Source organism: Lissotriton vulgaris, chromosome 7 (assembly GCF_964263255.1).
Source record: "Lissotriton vulgaris chromosome 7, aLisVul1.2, whole genome shotgun sequence".
NCBI classification, from domain to species: Eukaryota; Metazoa; Chordata; class Amphibia; order Caudata; family Salamandridae; genus Lissotriton; species Lissotriton vulgaris.
The window spans coordinates 1,758,255,116-1,758,277,161 of record NC_141695.1 but is presented as its reverse complement, the minus strand read 5'-3'; the positions used below and the strand labels follow the sequence as shown (position 1 = coordinate 1,758,277,161).

The 22,046-nt window shown below is 41.9% G+C and overlaps 1 protein-coding gene across 2 annotated transcripts in view; it reads right to left on the bottom strand.

The window, feature by feature from the left end:
- Positions 1-17,338: 17,338 nt before the first annotated feature.
- LOC147706598 (cell adhesion molecule CEACAM6-like) overlaps positions 17,339-22,046 on the bottom strand; it is a 452,704-nt gene continuing 447,996 nt past the window's right edge. For both annotated transcript variants that reach the window (XM_086929104.1, XM_086929103.1), the window contains one exon: positions 17,339-17,733. In XM_086929104.1, the coding sequence (XP_086785230.1) occupies positions 17,727-17,733 (7 nt within the window). In that variant the 3' untranslated portion in view covers positions 17,339-17,726. The remainder of the gene's footprint in view (positions 17,734-22,046) is intronic.

Sequence of the window (22,046 nt, the reverse complement as noted above, 5' to 3'; positions counted from 1 at the left end):
CGACACTACAGACTACAGAGGCTACACATAGGTCAAGATTGACCTATTTGCCTGTAGTTTGGAGGGTGGAATCCAAAAGGGAGGGGGGGGGGTGAAAAATGGATTTACACTTAGGATGTGGTCGTGGACACAGCACACGTGGGGTTACAAAGCAAGATATGCAACGCACTATGTGAAGAAGAAGAGAAGGAGAGGAGGAAGTGAACCTTATAGAAACTAATTGGCACAGGTACAATCAGGGAGGGGGGGGAAATGAACTGTGATGGCATGTAGGATAGCCTCGATAAATATCTGCGGGCTAAATGAGTTGAATAAAAGACTTAAAGTGGCTGCCCTGTTAAAATCATTACATCTTGATCTAGTGTGTCTGCAGGAAATGCACATTGAAGGCACTAAGGCATATCTGTTGGAGCAGCTTGGTTTTAATGTATTAGCAAAGACTAATCAAGGCACTAAGACAAGAGGCGTTGCAATCCTAGGTAGGAGGCAGGATACGGTGGTTAGGAGGAAAAAGGAGGATCAGTGGGGGAGATGGGTTATAGCAGAATTAAGATTTAAGGAGGAAACTATTACTATTGTCTCTGTTTACGGCTCCACAGAAGATGATCCGGATATATTTCAATTTCTAGATACAGAATTGGCGCAGTGGCCAGAACCGATTATTTGTTGCGGTGATTTTAACCTGCATGACACTGACAGCAGCTTCTTAGACCCTGGTATAAAATATTCAGGAAGGAAGAACAGGACATATAGAGCACTGGCAGATATGGCAACTCATAATTCTCTGGAAGATCCCTGGATAAAGTGTCATCCAAATTTAGATGGGAGCACTTTTTTCTCAGCCCCCCATAAGGTATTGGTCAGGCTGGATTATTTTTTAATCTCAAGAGGGTTGATGGATAGGGTAAGAATAGAGAGGGAACCTCGAATCATGTCAGACCATAGCCCGTTAGTTCTAACATTAAGAATTGGGCAAGGGGGGGAAAAAGAGATAAGACAATGGACATTTGAAAGAGCACTGCTACAGGATCAGAGCTACAGGGAAACTATGACAAACTGGATTAAAGATTTCTGGGAGATAAATAGAGGTACAGCAGCATCAGGGGTAGTGTGGGATGCTTTTAAAGCTGGAGTAAGAGGGGAGACCTTGAGCTATGTAATCAAGGATCGAAGGATAGAGAAGGTAAAAGCCGAACAGTTTAAGAGATTAATCATGGACACAGAGGAAGAACTTGCTTTAGCTATACAATTACATTCTCCAATTTGACCAGCTATTATTGAAAATAATTGCTCTTAAAGCAGAAGCTTTGGGCGGGATGGCTAAAAAGACAGTAGAGAGGTATCTAGTAAATAAAGAAAAAGTATACAAACTTAGTAAAGAGTTGGCCATATACTGGCTGTACGTGCTAGGCAAAGGGAAGGGATGGTTGATATCAAGGAGATCAAAAATTCCCAGGGTACTATGGTAACGGAAGCTGAACAGATTAGAGAGGTATTTAAACAATTCTATACAGAGCTGTATACAGCGGATGGCCCAGGGAGGGAGGAGGACATAAGTAGGTATCTAAGAGAGATAGCGCCCCCAGAATTAACAGAGGAGGATAGGGATGAATTGGAAGAGGCTTTCCAGCTAGAAGAAATGGTCGCGGCTCTGAGGGATTTGACATCCGGGAAGGCAGCTGGCCCGGACCAGATTCCTGTTGAATTTTACAAAGCTTTTCAACCAATTCTTTTAAAAGAAATGTTTGATGTCATGTTATTAGCACAAAAGGGCGAGTTCGTCCCAGAATCATGGGGCGGGGCAGATATCATCGTAATACCTAAGAAAGGAAAAACCCCAAATGTCCCGGGGTCCTATCGCCCCATCACTCTGATGAACGTGGATGTCAAGGTATTCTCCAAAATCCTGGCCAAAAGGTTATCAAGAGTAGTGGAATCATTGGTAACCCCCTCGCAGCATGGGTTCATTCCGGGTAAAGGAACGACTCAACATACCAGGCAGGTAATTACGGCATTTGATGCAGCAAGTACTCTAGGAGACCCTATGGCAGCTTTGTTTCTAGATGCCAAAAAAGCATTTGACAGGGTCTCCTGGAGGTACTTATGGGCAGTTCTGAGGTGGAACGGCATAGGGGCAGGATCTATTAAGGCCCTGCAGACATTATATATAAACCTGGTGGCCAAGATATGGGTTAATAGAGGGCAATCAACTGCAGTTAACATTAATAGAGGAACAAGGCAGGGGTGCCCATCTTCTCCCCTGCTCTTTGCACTGTAACTTGATCCATATCTACGCAAGTTGGAAAGTAATGATCAGATTCCACCGCTAGTATTAAATGGATGCTGGTTCAAAACGTTGGCATATGCAGACGATGTGGCCATCTTGACTTCAAATCCTACAGACGCTATTAGGGCAATCGAAGAAGAAGCTACTCGATTTTGGCAATTCTCAGGGTACAGTCTGAATAATACTAAAACCCAGATAGTTAAAAATCGCTGGGTAGTATGTAATGATGACAGAGTTGTGGGAGCGGCAACCTATTTAGGGGTGCAAATTACATCAGATGTAGATAAGATAGTAAAAAATAATATGTCACCTTTAATAGCCCAAGTCAAAACGGACCTAGAGAGGATGAATAACCTACATCTATCGCTTGTAGGCTCTACTAATATAATTAAGATGATGGTTCTACCTAAATTTTTGTACTTCTTTAGGGCTATACCTCTCCTGTTTGAAGCCAGCTGGTTTAACGGCCTAGAGGCCATATTTAATAGGTTTATCTGGGCGCACGGTAAGACCCGGGGGCCTATAGGTTTATGACACTTCCTAGGGATAAAGGGGGATGGGGTGCACAAGATTTTCGTTTATATTATATGGCAACCATTTTGCAATATATACAGGGATTAATTGGAGGGAATAATGATGATGAAAGAGTGTATAACATGTCTACTGGGGTTTATGCTGTTGTGTTTGGGGCAAATGCTAATAATTGTTTTTTAAACTGTACAGATTTTGATTATTTTAAGAGAACTCGGTTCAAGACGGTTTTGGCTGCTGTAAGAGTGTGGAACGCATTTCTAAAGAAAGCTAAGATGGGGAGGTACAATAGATACGTGTCTCCGATTAATAATAGATCATTCCCCACTGAAATTTTCGCTGACCAGACGATGGCAGAGTGGGCAGCAAGGGGGATTACGCAAATAGGGGACTTGTTTTCTCAGGATGGATTTGTACAATTCTCAGACCTACGAGATGCATATGGGCTGGACAATAGTTTTTTTTTAAAGTATCTACAGATCAGGAGCTTCCTTAAAAACAAGGTGGGAGTCCCCGCAGGCTTTGATAAAAATGAAATAATGGAGAAAATTAAGCTAATGGGGGATCGCACAATCAGGTCTTTTTATGCAATATTGATAAAGGGGAAGATGGACGATTTGGAGAAATTTAGCATGAAATGGGCAGACAACCTGGGAGATGAAAGTACCCTGTTTCTTGAATCCCTGAATTTAGGACGTACAATCTTGAGTGCAGCCCCTCTGCAGTCTCAGCATTATAAGACACTATATTTTCTTTATTTTACTCCTGCGAGGATAGCAAAATGGGGTGGTAGTACAGGAATTAATTGCCCCCGATGTGATGCATTGGAGGCAGATAGCATACATATCTTTGCAACTTGCCCTCACTTACATTCACTGATTAAAGGGATAGAGGGTTTTTTAGCAAGATCTTTGGGTATATTGATTACTCTTACATCATCCTGGATTATGCTAGGAGTGGCTAAGGGTGAGCAGGAACAGCACGCGGAATTTTTATTTGTTGCAATGGCTGTTTACAGACTGACAATAGCCAGGGCTTGGCTTCATAAAAATCCCCCAAAATTTCAAACCTGGTTGGCAAATATGCTATATTCATATAATATGGAGAAAAACATCTATGCTCGGAAGGGGAGGAGAGGAAGATGCTTGGGCAGAAGGATTTGGGAGCCCTTAAGTAAATGGAAGGAGACGCAAAGTAATGATGAATAGGAAAAAAAAACCTTCTGCTTTTATTCCTTGTTAGGCTAATTTGCCTTTATTGATTGAATGAAATGTTAAAAAACCCTGATTACTTTTTTATAAGTATTGAAATGACAACCTACTGAATGTTGTATTGTATATGTACCTAGGATTGAATTTGTGCAATAGAAATGAAGGAAAGGTTGCATTTGTTAAAGTGTATTGTTTACAGGATAAAGTGTGCTTAATGTGATGAATAATAAAAAGAAATAAAAAAAAAAGATTTAAACCATTTGGACATCCATTCAGGTCTAAATTCTGTGCATGGTTTCCTGCCCCTCAGTAGTTTAAAAGGAGACACTCCTGTAGACGAATGAGGGGTGGTCCTGTAGAACCATAACATAGCCCTCACACTCTGGGGAACAGCTTTGTTGTGTTCAATAGCCCATTTGACACAGTCACCAATTACTCTATTGAGCATTCCACCAAGCCATAAGTTTGCGGGTGGTAAAGGGAACTCCTGTAGTGAGAGATGGCTGACTCTTTAAGAAACTCTTCCACCTCTGTGGACACAAACTGCACCACATTGTCGGAAACGATGGAAAGAGGAAACCCTTCTCTCATGAAAATTTCTTTCATGAAGTCAATGATTTCTTTAGGGTCAACTTTAGACACAAATTTAGCTTCTGGCCACTTAGTATAATAATCCATCATCACTATGGCAAATTTGCATTGATGGGGTAAACTATGGAATGGTCCTAGCACATCAATACCTTGTTTTTCCCACGGAGCACCCGGAAGAGGTATGGCGTGAGCGGTGAACTGGCTGTGCGAAAACATTTGTCACTAGAAGAACAAATTGTGCATTCTTGCACCATCGCATCAATGTCTTTATCCATCTGTGGCCACCAAAAGTACTCTCTTACTCTACGTTTGGTGAGTGTGGCTCCAAGATGCCCTTTATGGGCCTTGGTTAAAAGTGTGGATCTAATGTTTTCAGGGGGTACCAGTTTCTCAATCCTGAAAACTAGGCTATCTTCAATAGAGAGTTCATCTCCCACCTTCACATAGGGTTGTAAATCCACACCCACATTCCTTTCTCTAGGCCACCCTTGAGCAATATATTTCTTCACCTCTTTTAGGACTTCATCACTTTCTAGAGCCTCCCTCCAACCTTCTTGTCCCACAGATCATACATGCATCAATTCAACACTGGCAATAATACAGTCTTCTTTTTCATCATAACAACAGTCCTCATTGCATTGCGTGGTTTTGTTTGTGGAGGCCGGTAAGCGTGACAAAGCGTCTGCTCTCACATTTTTTCCCCCAGCAATGTGGACTATCTCAAAATTGTATTGAACTAACTTAGATGCAAGGCGTGCAATACAGGGAGTAGCATTTCAGCCTTTTGTGTTACCAAGAATAGACACTAACGGTTTGTGGTCTGTTTGAAGTGTAAATTTGCGCCCCCACAGATAATTTTTGAACTTTTCAATGCCCCACCAACATGCTAGGAGCTCCTTTTCAATCACTGAGTAATGCGTTTCCGCCTCTCTAAGTACTCTGGATGCAAATCCCACCGTGTGTTCATTAGGACCAACTTCCTGCGTCAAGACAGCGCCCAACCCATAGTTACTCGCGTCAACAGTCAAAGTGCACTGGACATCCTGCACAAAAGGTTTCAAAGCACTGACAGTGCACAATTTATCTTTGATCCATTCGAATGCTAACTTGCACTCTTCATCCCACACAAATTCACTTTTGTCCTGTAACAACTTTGAAATGGGGCGAATGTTAGTAGCATAGTCTTGGATAAAACGTGAATAAAACTCTGTTAGGCCTAAAAGTGATTTTACACCTGCTTTGTCTTTGGGAGCTGCTGCGTCGACTATTGCCTGAACCAAACTCGGCTTTGGTGAGACACCTTCGCTTGAGATGGTGTGACCCAGATATTTCACACTGTCATTAGAAAATACGCATTTATCCCTCTTTAGTACAACACCATGCTCTTGGAAAATTGACAACATTTTGGTCAAAACAATGTCATGTTCCTGTTGATCCTTTGCAAATATCACTACGTCATCTTGAAATATAGCAACATTTTTGATTCCCTTGAGCAGATTGACCATGACTTTCTGAAAGACAGATGCTGCGGAAACCAGGCCAAAAGGCATATGGCAGAATTGCAACAATCCTGATGGAGTGTTGAAAGCCGTGAAGTGGGGTGAATCCTTGTCAAGTTCGATCTGGTGGTATGCAGAGGCCAAGTCAAGTTTGGTGAAAACCTTAGCCCCTGCCACTACACCCAGCATTTCCGTAATATTGGGTAAAGGGTGCGAATCCACCCAAATCACTTTGTTTAGACTGAGCAGGTCAATGCAGATTCTGAGTTCATCGTTCTTCTTCCTTGCTACAACTAATGCCGAAGACCAATCCGACGATTCAATCGGTTCAATTACTCCTCTTTTATGCATAGACAAGAGTTCTTTTTCCAAATCACTACGGATGCTGAAGGGTATACTCCTTATTTTGTGCTTTACAGGCACTGCATCACTCTTTATCTTTATCTTGTGCTTGAACCCCTTGATCTTTCCAAGCTCTCCAGAAAACACTTTCGGGAATTTATTGAGTAATTCTTCCACATGTGTTTGGTCGCGAATAACCAAAATTTGTTCTTTTGCTCCGAGACATAGCATCATACTGAACAAACCTTGATGGAACCATCCTAGAATGTCTAATCCTTTGACGGCCACATATATTTTCCCATATATGTGCCTGTTCTTGAACACCAAGACGTCTTCAAAATACCCTAGAAGTTCAATGCTCCTCCCTACATAGGATACTGGCTCTCGATCAGGTGGTTGCAGAGGTCGATTTCCACATTTTTCTTTGAATAAAGATTCATTGATCATTGTGATCCTGGCTTCTGAGTCTACTAAAAGTCTTAGATTTTTATCTCCAACACCAATGATCGCATATGGATCAACACAGTCATTTGGATCACCCGTTTTTATGTCTCCCTCATTGACCACCAGAACCATGTCTTTAAGTTCACAGAGAGTGTCATCACTGTCACTGTCACTCGAGTCGTTAATACACGCAACTTGGTTAGAACTTTTCTTATTTGTTTGGCATACTTTGTCAAAATGCCCTATCTTCCCACATTTCCGACATGTAAGCATGGGCGAATTTTGCGAATCTCGCGTTCGCGAATTTTGCGGATTTGCGAACTCGCAATTTGCAAAATCCGCGAATTCTCGCGAATTTTTTTTTTTTGTGTTCGCGCGGGTTTCTGCCAGTTCACGAGGGTTTTGTACAATTTCGCAAACGCGAACTTACCTGTCGGGTCGCAAGTTTCGCGAACTTGTTGTTTCTACGTGTCCAGCCTGTTTGGGACACTCTTCATCACTGCCACTCTCTGTCACCACTGCCACTCTCTGACTACTCATGCCACCCTCTGGCCCACCCATGCCACCCTCTGTTTCATCACAGCACCCTCTGGTTGTCCAGTCAGTGTACATTATTGTGGCAAAGCAAGCACACCTTCCCTGCCTCAAGTGACCTGAATGAATTTGGGGCTGATTAATGTGTCACAGAATATTTTTTTAGCTGGCACCTGCTTCCTTAGTGCTTCCTGATTAGTGATCTTTTGCACTTGCTAAGTGCTTTCATTGTTGCAAAATTAGTTACAACACCTGCCCTGCCCCAACTGACAATAATGAATTAGGGGCTGATTAATGGATTTGAACTTCCAGCCTGGCTCCTGCTTGTCTCCCTTAGCTGTAATTCAGGACCTTTGTGGCATATGTGTAACTATTCTGAGGTTCAGAGCAGGGTCACATAATAGTTGCAACTGGAAAACTGAACTCTGGAGGGGCCCCTCAGGAAGCACTACAGGAAATGGCTACTAATGATGAGCCTGAACTTTTGAACCTGGTAAGTAGTTTCAGTTTTGCTCAGATCGTATTTCTGCAATTTTGCGCTTATTCGCGGGGCGCGAAGTTGTACTGGGAAGCCGCGAACTCACGCGAACAGTGCGAGCAAGCCATAAAATCCGCTGCTCGCGGATTTGCGGATTTTGCGGGAGATTCGTGAATCTCGCGGATTGCGAATTTACCGAAAATCCGCAAAATCCGCGAGCGAAACAGATTTTCCGCCCATGCTTACCGACATGTAGCGTTCCTCGCGGGACATGGCCTTCCACTTCTTGCATGTGAAGGATAACCGCACATGAAGCAGATATCTGTTCTTTTGAAGAAATTATTCTGTTGAAATTCTTTTCTCTTCACCACATTTTTAATGCATACAGGAGTTACCATTTCTGCACTTTTACTCTCGAGCTCTTTGATAGAGGATTGTGATGTTTCAATGCTTTTTGCTATACGGATGGATTCATCTAAAGATGGATTTTCCAAGGACAACAACTTTTGTCTAATGGATTTATCCAGGCATTTACTTATGAATTGATCCTGCACCAGTTGTTCACTGAAAGTTTCAAATTCGCATTCTGCTACCAACTTCCTCAAAGCGGTAATGTACGTGTCAACATCTTCGTCTGTTTTTTGCGCTCTTTTAAAGAATTTATGTCTTGAAACAACAACACTGGGTTGCTTGTCATACCTTATTTTCAGTTTTCTAACTTTGTTTTGATATTCATCAGTTTCTTCACCACCCTCATCAACTACATCAGGTAAGTGTTTGAGTGTTTCTCTTCCTTCAAACCCCAGTGAGTGAAGATGTAAGAATCTTTTTCTTTCTGCTCTAAACCTGTGCACACCAATGGCTCCCAAATAGTTCTCGAATGCTTCAAACCATTTTCTCCATGCTACGGGTGGTTCCCCAGGTGTGTCTAAGAAAGGAGGCGGAGGGTGAATTGACTGCATCATTTCTCACAGGTATTGTTTATTTATTTTTTGAGAGATCAAATTATATAACGTATGCCACTGCGAATTTCTTTTCTACCACAACTGCAGATTAACTCTTGTCAAGTAAAATGACAGTGGTTTAACATAAACAGGGAAAAAAACATCAATAGTTCCTAAAAACCCTTTTTCCTGGGCTTGACTGTGTCAGTATCCTCTACAATGCGTGACATAGGTTGAAATTCTCTGGTGTCAGTTTCTTTTCTTTTTTTTAAAAATAAGATCAAAACGTCGTGCATTAACTTTGATACCCACTGTTGAGTGGTGTTTGCCCCAGCGATATTTTTCTTTTATTGTTAACTTTGTGCTATAAATCTCTTTCATCACAAATGCACATCGGTACATATGCTCTCCTCCAAATGGGTAACTTCCCCTTTAAGATACTTTGAATGGCAGCAGCTTGAAAAGGCAAGCTAATGAGGTAGGCGGTTACTTCCTCACGCTCGACTTACGTTCATGTGAATGCGCAGTCACCACCACAGCGTCTCTCTCGAAGCAGAGAGGAAGAGAAGCGGAGCCTGCGTAGATCGTCTGCAGTGCCACTCCTGTCCCCACCTCACAGCAGCGGGATACCTTCCTCAATATGCTTTGTATGTCCAGACGTCGCAGCCAGCTTCCCTCAGCTTCGTTGTTTTCTCATGCCTTCTTCCAAGCTAATACGTTTTTCTTCTTCCTTTATTTTCGCGGGTCCGTTGCGGGAGCTTAAGTGCCTCGTCGCCAATAAAGAGTTCTAATAACTCATAGGCACAGAAGATAAGTTAAAAGTAATGTTTATTATAAGCTCCCGCCAGCACGACACAGCATACACCAAGTAACTGTAAAATGGCAGACTGGCTCACTACAAGAAGTTTTTAAAAAAAAGAAATAAAAGAGGGTTTGAAAAGTCATTTAAAATGTGCCCTCATTTTTCGTTCTGCAGCACTAATCATACTATCTATGGCAAAATGAACCCCCTCATTTTGTTCCTTTTTAAATTAAATGTTTTAAGAGTTACCACTTTTTTCCAATCAAGATGGCTTCAGCTGTGCAATACGTTTGTCATAAGTTAGACTGTTAGCGCTCTAGTTGGTCTTTAGAACACTCTGAAGAGCTGCAGTAGAACACAAAGGAATCAACTGACAGTCTCTGCCCTTTTTGGATGTACATGTTTTACTGAGAATGTCCGACTACATTCTCACATGACTGAGAAAGATAATGTGAAATTACAGAAAATATGCTCTCAGTTTAGTTTATAGATCACCTTCCAAACATCTGTGGGAAAAGCATGAGAAAACAGTTTTCTCTCAAACATGATATCCCAGCAGAAAGCTTTTTCATATGGTAAAATTACCTTAGAATACATCACAATTCCTAAAATGAGTATGGTACCATCAACAAATGATTTATAATGTAACCACAGTCTTAAATTCTTCTATTAACTGCAATGCTTTTTAATGAGGTGCTATCATGTATATTAGTCCCAAGATGGCTGCCAACACTTCTTGAATGAAGTGCTGACAGCCAATCAGATCTCACGATGAGATGTGTGGTTAGGCTCCGCCCAGATATATATATTTCTTTTACCATTATTATTTAAAAAACTACTGAACGGATTTACACCATTTAACAAAAAGGGCTCTTTCTGAACCAAGGGCTACCTTTTTGCAAAATTTGGTGTAATTCCATTCTGCATTTCGACTGTAGCCGTGTCTAAAGTTTCCTATGGAAACTTACTTTGAAAAAATAAGTTTTGGGACCCCCCCTGTTTTTCTCGGCCCCTGCTTGCTGAATCACCCTGAAACTTTGATGATAGGAGCGGACCGGATCGGGCCATAAGTTTTGAAAATTTCGCGAAGATTCATCAAATGGCGCCAAAGTTATTGGGAATAGAATATTGCGATTTTCCTATGGTAACTAGGTCCTAACTATAACTACCGTCTGGCGACTGCCAGTATGTAATATATATATATATATATATATATATATATATATATATATATATATATATATATATATATATATATATATATATATATATATATATATATATATATATATATATATATATATAATATATATTTATATTTCCAACATCTATTCTCGTTTGCAATCCGAAATTCTTCCAAAAGATTGAGGCAGATACCACCAGCAGATTTCACTATCTCGATTTATTCAAGCTTTGTCCACCATAACGCGTTTTGACCGACTCAGCAGTCTTGATCTCATGATATGCCCACGCATCAAACTTTGTTTATATGTCCTGATATTACATGCTGAGGTAAGCATGAAAGAAAGTTCCCCATGTCGTGATTGAACGTAAATTCCATGCAAAGTTTTACATGTTGTGAATAAAAAATTGTTTTCCCCAACACAAATCAACATTAATGTATTACATGAAAAATCATTCCTTTACATTTTTCTTAATTCTTTCAATTTGCTCATGATGCTAATTTGTAATTCATGTTTATTTGTGAATTTTCATTTTTGCCCATAATTAATACATCAGCTGACCAACAAACCAGTCATTATGTCATAGTAGCTTAACTCACAATTATAATCTATTCACTGAAATGCATTGAATTTTTCTAAATGTATCTTTGCCTAGTGCTCAATTTCATACATGAAATGTATTACACAATAGTGGTTTTGTGTGAAAACGATTTACATCTCAATAATGCAATGCATCAGTTCTTAAAGAAAATTATTTGAACTCGATTGTAACCGCAGCTTCATGTAATACACAAAAATACATTTCAAAATTTGGAAAACCACAAAAACTTCTGGGAACCATTGTTTTTCTCCTCCACTCGTCTGTCATTTCCAGGTAAGTAATCCTGACAATTAAAGCACCATCTCTTATTAAATGTCGACTTAATCCAAAAACCTGTATCCATTCCTGATAACTCAAAGTTAGGAGCTAACTGATTACAAACATGAATGTAACTCCTCATCCATGTTTAAACCTTTCAGGGCTTTACAATCCAATGTATGATCTATTTCATTTCTAGTGCTCTCAATTGTTTCTCCTGTTCCCCTCCTTGCCTATTTGGTGGTATTACATCAATTACAAAATAAGTGATATTAATTGGGTCTTTGTTGTGGTAGATTGCACACTTACGAGCCACTGGGTAGGTAGAATCAATGCATGTAATATCTTGCATGTGCTAAAGAATTATTTTATACTCCGGCAAAGTAGTGTTGCGGATGTATCTGAGCCCACATGTATAAAAAAGAACATAAACAGAATATTCTGTCCTAAAATGGAATGACCCTTTGATGAAGAAATCTTGATTTTATATAGATTCGGATTTTTAGGCGGCTGCCTCTGAATGCATATCCCGTTTCAAGATAAGGGGATATGATGAAGACTTACTACAGGATACGTTGAGAAGGGTGAATAAGATACCGAGAGGGAGTTTGCTCACTGCCAGAACGGATGGATCAGGCCGTGATGTAAACAAAAACACCATTGTCAATAAATTTAGAATGATCACCCCCTACTCCACTGGGGCCAATGATCTGAAAAGAATGCTTAAAAAGAACTGGCATATCTTGCAAACAGATACTGTATTAAAGGACGACCTTCCCCCCAATCCACTGCTGACATTCAGTAAAGCCAGGTCTGTGGGTGATATGCTCGTTACAAGTCATCTGGAAAAACCCCTTCCAAGGGTAAACACCTTGAAAGATCAAAAAGGGTTCTTCCCCTGTGGGAGATGTAAAGCCTGTGCGAACAGCAAAAGGGTTTTCTCGTATACCATACCAGACACAGGAAGGAGCATGCCTATAAGAAAATGTATCACCTGCAGTACGCAATACGCGGTTTACTGTCTGCACTGCCCGTGTGGCTTGCGCTACATAGGCAGTACGATCAAAGAACTGAAACTGAGGGTCATGGAACACTTGAGAGCAATCGACAAAGCCGACCCCAGTTATCCAGTGGCCCGCCACTTCGCGGAGGTTCATGGACGTGACCGTAAATTGCTACAGTATTACGGTCTAGATACCATACCTGTTAATGCGAGGGGTGGAGATCGCTTGAGACGACTCCGTAGACTGGAATCCAGGTTTATCATAGACCTCTCAACGAAGCACCCTAGGGGTCTGAATGCGGGGGAGGAGATGGCGTTCCATCTGGGAAAATAGGACCAGAAACACCGGGTAGGCCACATACAGTATAGAATATCTCCCTATCAGCAAGAAACATCTGAGGAGGAGTGGAGTCAGAATCCCAGGTGTTCATATAGCACACACAGGGTCTTCAATGTAGCTGTAATGAGATGTTGAATATGACGCATGCTGAAGCACTTGTCTGCTTGTTTGCCTTACAATGTAAGACTCAACTGTTTATCGAGAATATATAATTTATCTTAACATCCTCGCACTGTCTGTACGCTCAGCAAATCAGGGCCCTTTATTAGGTTGAATGGACCTTGATCATATCTACTAGAATTTGTTCCTGTGCTTAGATCTTAACTATGCATAGGATTTGAATATTGTTGTGTCTCATGGCTGGCATAATTGTATTTATATAACAATGTGGATGAATATGTTTCTAGTCATGGAGTTGTACAGAATAGCGATTTTTGCTATTTTTTTCAGTAACATAGGATGTCATGTGCCTGCAGAATATTGGTGGACTATTATTTGACACACTAGGTAGAGGACCTTAGCCGATCCACGGCTTTATTTTATTTTGTTTATGTCTTAAACATTATAATTTTTGTGTATACCCACTTCCTGTATGGATTTGCCCATCTATGGGCTTAATTGCACAACCTGTATAACATCTTTAGGTTGTACATACTGACATTAAAAGATGGCGCCTACAGTAACCATAGTGGGGTTGTCCTCTGTCTATTTCTATGATTGTAACAAGAAAGTGAAAATGCCTTATATAATCCACCTAAGAGTGTATAATGCTGTTACCACACTGACGAAGGCAGCACGCCGAAACGCGTTTGTGGAGGGTGCCTGCGAGTAATAAACCTGCACGTTTTTGGAAAGTAACCTTCGAGTGCTGTCGTCTTCTTCTTATATGAGGAGGAGTTGGAGCGTGATATATATATATATATATATATATATATATATATATATATATATATATATATATATATATATATATATATATATATATATATATATATAGGCTCAGGTTTCATTCATACAAAACCAGTACAATTTAGCAGTTATAGTTAGCTGAGCTAGCTATAACTCGTGCCCCCACAATGCACTGGTTATGACCTTGCATAGTACATCACTTGTGTCATGGGTGACATTTGATATGTGAGGTCAAAAGCAGCGCATGTGGAGGTGCAAGTTATAGTAAGCTCAGCTAACAATAACTGCTGAATTTCACTGGTTTTGTATGAGGGAAACCTGAGTCTAACTATAAAATTGTTTTTTACAGCAAATTTCTATGGCTATTTTTATTCTATGCCTTAACTATAATGTCCCTGTAACGTGTTTTTTACAGTGAATTTCTATGTTTTTTTTTTAAGCAGTAATGGCATTTGAAGAGTGGTGAAGAAAGGGGGCCGGGCCTCTGACCAGCTGTCAGGAATCCTGCTGTGTAGGACTTACAGAAAGTACAAGGAGGGCTTCTTGGCCCCCATGGTCCTTCAGCATCCAATAGGACTTCATTCCACAACCAGTAGTGTGCCAGGAGACACATTTGCAGAGTGGTAGAGAAAGGGGGTGGGCCACGAAGACCTCTCAGCAATCCTGCAGCATGGGACTTACTGAAGGTAACAGGAGGGGTAGTTGGCCCACAAGGAGGTCCTTGGGAACCTACAACTACTGCTGTTACCTTCAGTAAGTACCACACAGTGTGATTGCTTAGAGGTCTTTGGAGGCCACACACCTTTTCTCAACCACTCTGCCAACATGCCAACTGCCACTCTGATGGTTGGGGGATGAAGTTTCCTTGGCTCCAGAGGGTCTGTGGGGGCCAACAAGCCTCCTGTTACCTCCAGTAAGGCCCAAACAGTGGGAACGCTGAGACGTCTTCGGGGCCACGCCACCCTCTCATGTTCTTACCAACGTACATCTTCTGCCACCTCACAACAAATACCTGTGCAGGACTTGAAACAATAGCCCAGATTTGCACCACATTAAGTGACAAAGTCTTAAATATTTTAAATGAAATCTACGGGAGTGGTCAAAGAAGGGGGTTAGTGGCTAGAAGAGAGCATCAAGGCATATTGGGTCACCTCACACAGAGGACCTAGTATGAGGCAGGCCTGGTTCCATTACATGCCATAAAAATCCAGCCATCCAGGATGCTCTTAAAAGATGGAGGGTTTCAGAACACAGGTTACTTCATAAGAAGGAGATAGTATCAATCAATCAGGGAATTGTAAGTGCACTACTCACCTGTGAGGGTCTCAAGGCGCTTTATCAGCAACACATGTCACTTTGTGATTAGAAAGTGTGGATTATTTTTATTTCTAGTTTATGGAAAACTTCTAGCTTCTAGCTTTACTAGAACACTGAGCAGCAGGACAATTCTAAAATCACACTCTGCTATCAAGAAGTTGCCTTGTCTCTCTGGCAGCCTGTACCCTGGGGGCTCACAGTCATTGTTGGTGATACTCTATGAAGTTTTTTTTAAATTTTATTTTTTATATTTTTTTATTGCAGTTCAGCAGAAAACCAGACATATTAACCAAAAATTCAATCGGCACATGTTCACACTTTACATGTCTTACATACTTTAGGACAGTCGTCTACTATCAATATCGCGTTGTGCTGCATGCCCCTCATCTCTCCTATATATAATCAAAGTTTGCCCCTAGTGCTTCCCGGATGGGGGATCATTGCTGACAGGAGTACTACTGGTTCCTCACTTTCACATGGCGGTCAAGACTTTCAGAATGGCATATACAGGCATCCTATCTCTGCTTTATGTTTTCAAACTAAAGGTGACATTTCTGCTCCATTTCCTAATAAATAAAAGTAACCCAAACAATGTATGTTAGACTTTTATATGCAGAGTATGAAAATAGGCAGCCCCTGCTAAACTGCTCATACAATGCTTCAGTTTTTGAAAAGACAATTTTTCTTCATAAAAAAAATCCTTTCCAGACTGTTTGAGAATTTGTACATCAAAGGATTCAACTCCCCTCTATTTGGTCACACCCTTCATTACTGAGGCCACACCCCTTTAAACACGTTTTAGTTGTTTTATGTCCATGTCCCTACATATTCCATCCCACCATTGGTAAGAAGACAAGTGAAGGGCACGCCTTATGCCTTCTAATGGAGATGTCACATGATTAACAGAGGATGGGTGGGCCCTGTTTGAGGGCTCATCCAATAGCGGTGGTCTGCGGTAGCATCTACTAATATGAGGGTGCTCGAAGGTCAGCACAGGTGTTTCTGAGAAACTCTGCATGCTTAAAACATGGCACAAGCTGAAGGCATCTGTGGGGCGACCAGGGAGAGATGCACACACAATGGGATTGTAGCGTTATCAACAGCCAGTAGGAGTCCAGTACAACTACTCTCTTTGTTTGCCTGATCAAATTGTGTAAACATGGCTCCCAGCATGTATGTGAAGCCAAAGCCCTTCTCCTGGCAATTCTCACAAACTGTCTATCAAGCTAGAACATGAAAAGCTGCAGTAAAGATGCTGATATTCTTGCTGCTGGACATGAGGCTTTTTAAAACTGAGCTCGCGAGTGAAAACAGGACGGACGTAGGGTGGGATGCAACACTATGGACCACTTATTCTACCCAGTGGCATTTGGCAAACGGGCCATTAGGCGAATGGCTGTGGCTTCCTTGATGTCTGTGCTGTTTTTGATGAGGTGGAGATGGCAACACGTACGTCCAGTTGGAAAACAAGAAGAGGCTGTTGACATTTGCTCCACTCAGAATAGTTGGTACAGTTGGACAATGAAAGATGTGCCCTGTAACCAAACTAATCTAGTTACAGTCTTTTAAAGTACTATGGGGCAGATTTACAAGCCTCTTGCACCTCTTTTACGCCGCCGTTGTGTCACTTTTGTGACGCAGCGGAGGCGCAAAAGATGCACCATGGTGCGGGGTACTTACAAAGCCCTGCACCATAATGAGGCGTTTCGGCACGGGGGGCGGGGGGGATGCGTTCCGTCGCAGAAAAAAGTGGCTGAGTGAAATCTACAAAATTTCAGGCGTAAGGCTTGACGCAGCAGTGGACAGATAGGGCCCCTGAGAGCATTGCTAGAGCTGCGTCGCGCCTGCCACGCAACTAGAGCAATGCGCCACTTTTTGCCCCATGGTGCGCCGCATTCGCAATGCGGCGCACCATGGGTGGCGGAACTGCGGCGCACAACAACCGGCGCTATCTGCCCCTTAGTCTATGTTCTCCTCTTCTTATAATGCTTGTGTCTACATTATTTCATCTTCTCCTCTATGTACTGCGCATGGTTTCTTTATAGGATAAATCATCATTTGTTGTAATTGTTGCAATTTTATTTCAATACACCATTAATTGTTTTTTTATTTTTTCATATTAGAATAGATCTGTTACATGTACTAAACATGTTATTTTCAGTCTTAAAAGAAAAATATATTCAATTTAATGTTTAAGTACAAAATATAACTGCTTCTGTAACAAAATTAATAATTTTTACATGTCATAGAAATTAACAGAAATTAGTCTGGAAAGAAGTGGTCACATTTGAAGCACTTATCAAACAAAATCATTTGAAGCTGAATTCATTGTTACTAAAACAGTTTCAATTATTAGCTACTTTGTTCTGTACATTGATGTAAGCGGTGCTCTTCTGGTAATTAATAGCATTAAAGTTTCTTCTCCAGCACAGAGTCCTCTCAGCCAAAGCATCAGGGCCTAAAATGAGAAAAGAATTATAGATTAATATTTTCAAATGGAAATCTTGTCTTCTTCAATCTCGAGTAAGGCTCCGATGATGGAAACTGTAGTCTATCATTTCTTTCATTTCTTGACCCGGTGTTAAATGCAGATTTCTGGACTAATAATGACTACTACTACTACTACCACTGCTACTGCTACTCCTCCTACTTCTACTCCCCTCCTCCTACTCCTACTACTACCACTACTGCTTCTCCTCCTCCTAGTTCTAATCCCTTCCTCCTCCCCGTCCCCCTCCTCCTACTCCTACTCCTACTCCTACTCCTACTGCTTCTCCTACTACACCTCTCTCCTCCTCCTACTTCTACTCCGCTCCTCCTCCTCTTCCACCTCCTACTACTACTGCTACTCCTCTTCCTACTCCCCCTCCTCCTCCTCCTACTTCTACTGCTTCTCCTCCTACTCCTACTCCCCTTTCCTCCTCCTACAACAACTGCTAATCCTCCTCCTCCTACTTCTACTCCCCTCCTCCTCCTACTATTGCTACGCCTCTCCTCCTCCTACCACTTATAATAATAATAATATTCATACTCATAACCTTTATCATAATCATAAAAATGCCTAAAAAGGGTTGGTTGCCTGAAGCTCAATTCACAATCTTAATCAGCTTGTAATTAGCATCATTGTTCAAGGGGACAGCCTCCTTCAGACATTAGCTTTGGTGCTAATGTCAATCACTATTTGCATCCGTCCTTTGGGGTGTCAGAGCGCGTGTGTAAATGAACATTTTCCTGCTGACGGGAGCACAAAGCTTGCCTGCTCTGCCATTTTATGAGCTCTAAGAGAGTCACCGAAAGGATACCTCAGCAACGATAAATGCCTTGACTTGGCAATCAGAGACAGTGGAGATAAAACTGGACCTGATCAGTACCAAGGCACAGTGCTTACTTTTAAAAATAAAGTAAGTCCTAGGGCCCTTGTAGGGATGCCATTGCAGCTTTCACAACCCATTGTCCATGCCATTGCTGCCAATGACAGTGCCGGCACAACTTCGAACCATCACACGCCTACAAATGTGACAATTCAGACTATTTGAGGCCAACAAAGTCATAAGAATGGCTTGCTGGCAGATGCTTACTTTGATTTAATATACATTGAATGAATACACAGCTGTTCTGCTCATCTCTGAATTATACAAACAGTGCCCCCATGTGGCAGCGGTCATCAGAGTCGGAGTTGACAAATAGGTTCCTGTGCCAAGCACCCGAAACCTCCTGCTCGAACTAAGCACTGCCCTGGCAACGTCTATAACTAAGTGGGAGTTTCAATTGGACTCGCTGGACCTAGGTGAACAACGTACCAGATCGCTTGGGAAGGGTTAACCTATCTGGTCTTGCCGCCCAGTAGTAGAAAAACTGGGTATGCTTCCTGTGGTCCTTACCACCATGATTTCAGAGTGGAAACAGGCCTTCCATCGGCCAGTCAAGTCAGGCACTCAACCTTCACATCTAGAGTTGGATGACTCTGCAACCATGTTAGTTTCAGCCGTGCCACCAAGTCGAGGCAAATCCATCATCAGAGAGCTACTTACCCTGCTGGGTTGTGCAGGCCCATCCCCTTTGACATTGGTTTTAGACAATTAGCGTAGACATTCCCAAAGTGAATCTATTGGACTCCAACCCCCTTGTAATGGAAATTAGTGGTAGCCAATCTCGGAGTGGCACTTAAGGCACCGTAAGAGAGCAGCTTGCCTCGTTACACTTGCTATATCAACCTGGTTCTACTACAACTGCTGTAATCAAGATACTCCAACAAGCTGGGAACACACTTCCACCAGTAACTGAACTAATTTCAACCATCACACAACAGCAATTAACGGCAGTGAATCCTCATGTAGCACACAAGGCCTGGTAGCACAGCAGGAACACGAATGGACCTGGACTCTTTAGGAAAAAACAAGGACAAGACTGAAAAAAGCTCAAAACAAAGCTATAAAACAGTCGCCAGCATGCTTTACAACACCTAACACTCCCACTTCAGGCAAAAACATCATGTAATAACTTGGCGGCCCTGTACCCCATCTTTAAGGGAATCAATGCCCCCCAAAAAAGAAGCAAACACTGAGGAACCAAATTCATGACCAACAAGAAGTAACAGCACAATATTGGTTTAGACATTTCCGCCAGCTTCTTCAATTGCCCAAAGGGATTAGAAGTCCCTTCAGCATTGTAACCCCAGTTCAGAGATCAACAGCTTAGAAAGGTGCACTGTAGACAAGGTTTGGCAACCCTTCCACAGCCTTCAACTGTCCCCCAAACAAAGCTCAATCCCACTCATACAACAAAGATCCAAACCAGGCCAAGTCCAGGAATTCAGTTAACTCAGTCATCGATCTCAGTAGTAGTACAAAGCACTCTGGAGACTCATCCTTGTGATAACTCCAATATCAGCTCTAAGTTGCCTAAGTAAGATGCACCAGAAGCCGTTTAGGAGAACCATCATCTGCAAAAGCCCACCATGAGCTAGGCTCCGAAACGTAGACATGTTCTTTAAATGTGCCCTAAACCCAGCTTAGTGCCTCTCACCTCAAACCTGGTGGGGACCCGGACCTGAGTAACCGACTCCATTAGTCGTACAAAATATTAAGGGACCTCCCCTGGCCAACTCTAGTATCAGCCTCAACTGGCCCATACTAGATAAATCGTGGGGAAACCACGCTGTTAGTAACAGCACTCAAATGGAGGCCAGCGATAAACAAGTATCAACTATACTGATTTTGAACCCACATTACCAGTCTAAGAGTCAATCTTAAATAGATCACATTTGCTGAGGCTGCCAACAATTTCCCAAATTTACCTAATGCAAGGTTGGAAAACATTCTAGGAGTCGAATTTAAAACCTTGGTCACCAGAGCGGCAGAGAATCAATAATACTAATGCTCAAATCTTCATTATTAGCAGAACAAATCCTGACCAGAGAGCAGACTTTTGAGGAGTGGGGAATTGAACTCACAATACCAGCAGCTCCCAAATATTCTCACCTACTGAGGACCTCAGGAGAACAGTTATGCTCAGAGACACACTCTTACAGTATTCTGAAAGGGGCCAGAAACTTCCAACTCAACCTGTCCTACAGTAAGCAGCTTATATCATGCTTCAATTCCAATTAAAAGGTCCAGCAAGGAGAAAAGCCCCAGAGACCACCGACAGTATGGAAATGATTGGAGCTGGCTGTCAGCTACACTTTTGAGCAATACCAAATATTATTCCTGGCTCATACAGTGACCTGCAGCAGGTAAACCTCAAGAGGAACCCAGCGATAAACCTGATATGAAACGTGGTGAAGTTATCAAAGCTACTTGAATCTCCAGTCGCTCATCAGACGGCAGACCTCTGCTTTCAGGAAACATGAGCAGTACATCCCATCACAATCCCAGTAGTCTTAGGACTGTACCAAGCCACCACACGTTAAAATATAGGTGGAAGACCCTCAGGTGGCCTCTCAACCTATGCACCTTTGGGCTTGCATTTGAATATTAAACTCCCCCGAAAGCCAAGACAAAAAGTTCCAGTTAGAAATTGTGGAATGTATGTGCATAAATGGCCAGCCCTAAGGATCTTGCGGATGAATGTATATTTTAATGGTTTGGGCGCAATTCGCACAAATCGGCTGCTCCAATTTTGTGACTCTCTTGAATCTGTGCTCTGTGGAAATACAATCATTGAAGTCATTGTGTGTGGTGATTTCAATCAGCGCTACATGGCAGCTGATCAATTAAATCTGGAGGGATTGACATATACAATGAATCCACTTGTCACTCTTTTTAACAATCATGACTTAAAATCGATCCAGCATTTTATGGAAAGTACCCCATTGGCGCCAATTTCCAGAAATCATTTAAGGGAATCAACATTTTGGATTAACTATTCATCAAATCAGAAATCTTAGAGGCCCTGAAGAACTTTGAGATCCTGACCCGTTTCAGATTGATCACTTCCCTCTTGTCACATCTTTAAAGGTCAACTCCAAAAGGTTTGTACAACCTTAGGTCAGTTGCCAACTCAACGGGTGAAGCAAGCAGCCACTTAATTTGAAAGATAAAATGGGGTCAACTGAACAGGCAGGAACTCAATATGTGTGAATCCTGTAGGAGCCTGCTTATCAAGAACATGAATGAAGAACTCCTTGTGGCCGAGTGAGCCCTAATCCTTAATAAAATACACGAAGGCCACTCGATCCATAAGACTGCCCTAACCGTGGTGGCTGTCGGACGACAACCACACTGCGGGACCGTCCGCAGTAGTATGACTGCGGCTGGCAGGACCATCACT